The sequence below is a fragment of the Haplochromis burtoni genome, unplaced genomic scaffold, assembly GCF_018398535.1.
Source record: "Haplochromis burtoni strain Fernald_Lab_line unplaced genomic scaffold, NCSU_Asbu1 Contig_15, whole genome shotgun sequence".
Taxonomy (NCBI): Eukaryota; Metazoa; Chordata; class Actinopteri; order Cichliformes; family Cichlidae; genus Haplochromis; species Haplochromis burtoni.
In genome coordinates, this window is record NW_024582376.1 from 3,782,443 (window position 1) to 3,789,174 (window position 6,732).

Genomic DNA, 6,732 nt, shown 5'->3' on the forward strand with positions numbered 1-6,732 from the left:
TACTGGCATTACTCGATGTTTAAATAAACCTCATGAGCACTCAAAATCTCATTGGTACTTAACTTATTTTTCTGTGGATTAGTCCCAATCTTACAAAGTATTGTCTTCATTTCTCATAATACAATTTTCCCACAGTTTCCTGCCTCATAGGGACAATTTCCTTTGAATTAAATGTGCGATCATGTTCTAACATGTTACAAGACCTCAAGTCTGCTGGTGTGTCACTAAAATCATCCTTGTGGAAAACTTGGCATTGGGCACAGACTCTCTTAGTCACCAAGGAAAGAAAAAACACAACAAGAACCTGGAAAGCACCATCAGCATTTTTTCTGAATATAACTCTACGTGACACTCCCTGTTAAAGAGAAAATCTATGCAACCGGGAAGACTTTCATTAGAAACCAGTAAGGTAACCCACACTTAGACACACAAACAAAGGAAAGATATACATATACAAGATGTCAGTGCTGGTATTTTGCATCCCTCATGTCTGTGCCCGCTTACTTGCCTGCTGACGAACTAAATTTTTCAGCAAAGATGGGAACAATTGTTGCATGCCCTCTTGACAGACTTTTTTGTGTCAAATGCAGCGGGGTTATTTATATGGAGCTGCAGTTATTAATAGCTGAACATGAGAGGCTCGTTTGGCTTGAGTTGCACTGTTAGTGTCGGCGTGCATGTGAGGCCTGTGAGTTGTGTACATGATATAGATTGCGATTCTCACCAAACCCTCTTGCACATTTATACAACATGGTACCCAAGAATGATTTAAAACCAAAATAAAAGCAACTCATCACAGTAACTTAAAAAACTCAAACATTATGCATTTAACAGTGAGAAAACTTAGGCTCAAAAACACATACAGAGAGCTGTTGTGAGGGAGTACACTTAAGAAAGTACAGTGAGAGCAAGAAGAGCATCCAAGTGTTCTGGCGGTAACTTGTAACGAAACTCTATGGTTGGCTATGGCTCAGTGTTTCTTGAAACAGAAGTGGGAACTTTAATCACGCTCTTAATTTACTAGCAATGTACTTCTGTATTTTCATTTTCTGCTTTGGTTTAATTTACTAGACTTATGTTGTATGTGAAGATATCTTTTGCAAGGTTAATCCAGTCTTACCCCTTATGCATTAATAATTCCCCTGTTTAAGCAAAACTCTTTAATTTCAGTTGGGAGCTACGTTTGATTTGGAGTGAAGGATTTGCTTAGTCTGTTAATTTTACCAAAGTGTTTTGAGTGTTTTTGATTTACAATGCAAAGTTGTTGGGGTTTTTTTTAAAATCCTTGTGGCTCTTCTCACGGCACCCACCTTCTGTTTACTGTGACTTTTCTACTGTTTCACAACTGTGATCAGAATATATTTGCCATCATTTACTAGACTAAATATGACTCATGTGACTTGATGACGCAGCAGTAGCGACAAAAAAAATCTGGTGTTTCATTTGGCTGATAACAGCGTAGCAGTTTCGCAGAAAAATAAGAAGCTATTAGATTTACTGACATGTGTGAAATGATGTACTAGTGCGTCTAAAAAAAACCCAAAAACGAGCATTAGAGATGCACGTGATAGTGTGTTCACTTATGCACTCAGTGCTTAACTGGGGCGCCTTTATTAAAAATTACCAATGTGTTGAAGCTAGCAGTGCTGAGCTGTAACTAAAGCCCAGGTTGCTTTGACAGTGGCCTCCAGCTCTTGTTAATTTTTTTTTATTTTGAGGTGGATTTGGAGGGTGAGGGAGTCTCATCTTCTGCCTTATGATAGCCCACTATGGGGGATTTCTAAGATATCAGGAACGTGACAGCTCTTGTGGTGGCTCCACTTCCTGTGAAGCTCTCCAAAGTTCTTGAGTTGACTTTTCTTGATAATCTTCTGTATGCAATCATCCCTGTTGCTTGTGCACCTTTTCCTATCATACTCTTCCCTTCAAGTCAAATTTCCATCAATAGCTTTTGATACTACGCTCCGTGAACAGGCAGCCATTTCACCAATAACCCTCTGTAGATTACTCTCCTTGTAGACAGTGTTAGTGGTCATCGTCTGTTAACGGTCTTCACTATGGCTGTGGTTGAATTGACTCAACTAGACCAAGAGACATGTGATATTTATATTTTATCACAGTCTTAAGCAGCAAAATGCAAATGAAAAAGGGCTTGAAATCTTCTGCTTCATGTGTCAGGGTAAAGACTATATGAACATTTATTGTTCACACTTGACACTGTATGAAACCGATCCATGCAATGTGTGAATCACAGAGTGTTTCTACAGTCGTACTATACAAAAAAAAAATCACCCCAGAATATTATAAACAAGTTAAGTGTTAATGTAACATGTTTTTAATGCCTGTGAGAAAGACAGAAAAACATAGCTAACGCAATGCTCACTGTGGAAAGAAAAAATGGTTAAACACTAATAACAATATGCTTCTGGTAATTACTTTTGTTTTGTTTGTGAAATTTATGTGTCAGCTTCATTTCCACTGTGGGCCATCCAAAGTGGGGTATGTGTGCAAACCTTGCATTAAAACAGCTTTAAAAACGTGTGGCTACACATGACGTGAAGGAGTTATTCACCACACTCTACTACCAATAAGAGACCACTATTGGTTTCTTTCATCTGTAATCAATGCTTCTATTGTCTGTGTTCTGGTAATGGTTAGACTCTGCTGGAGCTCTGGTGCACAGCAGAAACCAGACCACAGATGGGGAAATGTCTGCATGTATTCTGGTAAACAAGAAAGCACAGTGATGTATATGTAACGTAATGTGAGCGAAAGATATAGTGTAGAGGCGACAAGGGATTTGATCAGAGATGATTGATGGCACTTCCAGGAAGCTGGGCATTAGTCATATATGAGTATATGTCTGCATATGTTTATTACTATCTATTAACTACTACAGACTATAGAACAGATGTGCCTGTACTTTGAGATGAAAGGAGTCAGTGTATTCATCTTAAATAAACAGCCTTCCTTGCCACATTACATTCGAGCGCTTTGGGTTTTAAAAAGTATCACAGAGTTTGTGCGGTTAAAAATCATTCACACTAATTGGTACCGAATAAGAGCAAAAACAGCAAAACAAGTGTGCGCCGTTCTAGGTTTGGAGTGGGTATGAGAGCTATGTAAATAGGCCCCCTTGCCTACGAAACTGACACATTTCACGCAACTAGTTAAAAATACACTGTTTTCTTTCTTCTCTTCCTCTCTCTCTCTCTTCTACCGTTTAAGTCCCGCCCATCTCTTAGCTCATATGAAACTTGAGGCAGCAGCAGCGTCATCCCGGAAGGGGGAATGGAAACTCCTCCCAGTATAGGAGGGGCTTTTAAATAGACTTAAAAGGAGAGGCTCGACCATTAACTTTTAAGACTGGACATATATCCAACAGTCAACTGGAGTTCAGACCCGAGTCCTTAACTTGTTGCCAAAAGGATGTCCGAAATGCTCGACGATATCTTAACAAAGGTGAGTCAAACTACTTCAGTGTTTTGTTTTTGTTTTGAAAAACCCTTTTTCTAGTTGGTGGGTGGCGTGGCTTAGGCGCTCTGACTGTAACACTTTGAAAAGGTGTTTTGATGCGAACACCTTTTGAAATGACAGAGGGCCTCCTCACTTTGTGATTTAAGACATAATGAGGTGACTAAGACGGTCAGCTGCTCAGTTGGTTGTGTGCCCTAGTTTAATCTTCCTGTATCAGTAAACTAATGGAAAATCACAAACTATGATTTTATTCATTTATATTATTTCAGTTAATCTCAATTTAATTTGGCTACATTATTGTTATTGTTGTTGTTATTATTTGTTTGGCATTTATGTAACCCAATATCCTAAATAAAGCTTTATAGAAAGACTTTGAAAATGTTCAGCATTTCATTAATATTAGACATATATTGTTTTGGATTCTAACAGTCTCCTCTGTCTGTTACAGAACTTGATCAACCTGGCCTTGAACGAAGTCTCAGGGCAGAGCCATCGGTCTGCCCCCTTTTTCACCCCTTCCCCTCCTGGCTCTCTGAGCCTCAACATGAGCACTGAGCATGTTAATAATGACGACACTGGCAGCTCTCTCTGGCCAACCATCTGGGGCCCGGCCCCTGTCTCCACAAAGAAACAGCTACCTTTCCGTCCCGATCGCTCCATGAGTCTAACTGAATCCAGCAGCAGCCTTCTCTCTTCGTTTGGACAGCTGAAGAACTCAGAGCTGTTTCCCTCAGGCCCTACCGCTACTACTGTGCCTCCCCCACCAGGCTTCCCTCCCTCATCTACTGTTTCTGCCCAGACCCCACCAATGGTGTCCTCTAACCGTTACAAAACTGAGCTGTGCCGTGGCTTCCAGGAGACTGGCAGCTGCAAGTATGGCAGCAAATGCCAGTTTGCCCATGGTGAGGCAGAACTAAGAGGACTGTACCGCCACCCCAAATACAAGACAGAGCCCTGCAGAACCTTCTATAACTTTGGCTACTGCCCCTATGGTTCACGCTGCCACTTCATCCATGAGGAGAAAATCAGCGATGGTCCGTTACTGTCTGCCAAATTCCAGCGGCAGCAAACTACCACAACACCCAGTGTTCACAATCCACGGCACCAGCTCCGCCAGAGTGTCAGCTTCGCTGGGTTTTTGGGCTCTTCTCGCAGCTCCTCCCCTCCATCATTCGCCTCGGTCTTCGGTGATCCTAACCAGGGTTTCAGCCGTGCTCCCTCTGTTTCTCCACCTCCTGCTGACCTTCTCTCCCCAGTGTTTGACTCTGTGCAGCGTGAGGCAGCAGCATTCCCGTTTGGCAGCCAGCAAACCCGTATGAGCGCTGGAGACATCCATAACATTCCTCTCATCTTGGAGCCACAGGTCTCACGTTGCGTGTGTGGTCATGGAAATAATTTCAATAGCAACAACAGCAGTGTCTTCACCAACGTGAAGGACGGGCAGCACCAGGACAGCAGTATGCTGTTTCCAGCTGCTGGAACATTCGTAAAGCCTTCACTGCAGCGTTTCTCCTCTGAGGACTCCCTGGAGGAGTCCTACAGCAGCAGCAGTTCCAGTGGAACCGAGTCTCCGACCTTTGATGGCTCAGCCACCAAGAGGCTCACTGTGTTTGAACGCCTATCCCTGTCTGACTAAATGGATCCAAAGGGAAATAACAAAAGATAAATGACTTTCTTTTTAACTTTTCTGTCTATCTGGACTTTCATCAGCACCAGAACTGTTCAGAACAAGTCGACAATAACACTTAAAGTTCTTAATTTATGTGTGTAAAGTTGAGCTCATCTTAGACTAACTACACATACTGAGATGATTTAAGTACCCAAATCTATTTTTATACATAACATGTAGCTTATAAGACCTATATATGCGGTCTTCCGTCAAAATTAACTCATCTGCAGGTCTTGACATTACCGGTGAATGTTGGTAGTGATCAAAATAGCTTTGGTGATAATCAGTGATTCCTGTGCCTTGAATATTTTCCCTACCTAATAGGCTATTTATGCTCTGTGCCACAAACAGTATGTTTGATTCAGTAGCCTTTACCAGTGAGACCTGACATGTGTCTGTGATATGCACTTTACAGCTAATTCTAAAGGGAGAACCTGTCAAATCTCTCAGTAGCATTCAACCAAAGCTTCGTTCTTCACTCTGTCTGTGTGTGGACGTGTGTGCGTGTGGGCCTTGTACAGAATATGCATGTGAGAGTGTATGTGTGTGTCTGTTGTTTTGTAGACGTGGAAGCAAATACAACTTGCAGAATGCACAAAGATCAAAGTGCTCTAATACAAATAAGGTATGTCAGTGAATTCAAATCTGAATATATACACTTAATAACATTTGATTCTGTAAAACATTCTGTAATATTTGCTACTTTGTAAATTGCACACTATCTTTTATTTCCCCCCTTGTGTTTGACAGCCTGGTTCAGGGAACACCGCAGTATTCCTTTTGGGTATTGGTTACCTTGTGTTGTTTAACTTAAACTGATATATTTATTATGATATTTATTTGCATTTAGAGAAAATTGTATTTTGTACTTTATTTATGGAAAAAAAACTTCACTGTTTGTGAAATGCAAATGTGAGAAAAAGCAAAGTAGAAAAGATAATCTTATATTTTTGATTGCCTGAAAATAAGAAAAATACATTTTAAAAAAAAATTCTCAATAAAGAAATGATTGTACGCTGATGTTTTGGACTCGTGTTATTTACAGCTTATGCATTCACATGCGGAGTTCAGGAACTTCCTGTAGTTACAGCAAGGAAAGAAGATGTGTACCGATGAAGGCCCAGTTCTGTTAAGTGTTTCAGTTAGACACATTGGAGCTGGGCTTCCCCTTAACTGGAAGCAACCATTATTAAAACACCACTACTTTGACTTCTACGTGTGTTGGTAGGAAATCCTGTGTTTTCAGTAGCACCAGATTTTAAGAAATGGAGGGAAATTCACCTTTCCAGTAATCTGCTGAACCTCTGAGCCCGAATCACAAATACTTTTTGAGGATTTTTTTCTACATTATTTGAAATGAGATCGAGATTTTGAATGCGCTAAAGCCTATACATGTTATACTTAAATATACATTCTGCTGCATTACAGCTAAATAATAACTAGTCTCCTGAATATGGAACCTTGACCTTTTGTCCTCCACTTTTTCTCTCCCGATTCTGTTTTGTGCCATACATCTTTGTTGTGTATACAGTCAGGTATTTAGATTACCGTGTTTATACGCACTATCACACAGCTTTTTATTTCCA

At 40.6% G+C, this 6,732-nt stretch overlaps 1 protein-coding gene across 1 annotated transcript; it reads left to right on the forward strand.

The window, feature by feature from the left end:
* Window positions 1-3,333: 3,333 nt before the first annotated feature.
* On the forward strand, window positions 3,334-6,166 carry zgc:162730 (uncharacterized protein LOC564559 homolog). The gene is made up of 2 exons (XM_005915939.1): window positions 3,334-3,462; window positions 3,926-6,166. The coding sequence occupies exons 1-2, from the start codon at window positions 3,430-3,432 to the stop codon at window positions 5,111-5,113; spliced, it is 1,221 nt and encodes a 406-aa protein (XP_005916001.1). The 5' UTR covers window positions 3,334-3,429; the 3' UTR covers window positions 5,114-6,166.
* The last annotated feature ends 566 nt before the right edge of the window (window positions 6,167-6,732 follow it).

Coding starts and splice junctions, on each gene's coding strand:
- zgc:162730 (XM_005915939.1), top strand. CDS start 3,430: ATGTCCGAAATGCTCGACGATATCTTAACAAAG. Junction 3,463..3,925: donor TCGACGATATCTTAACAAAG/GTGAGTCAAACT, acceptor TGTCTGTTACAG/AACTTGATCAACCTGGCCTT.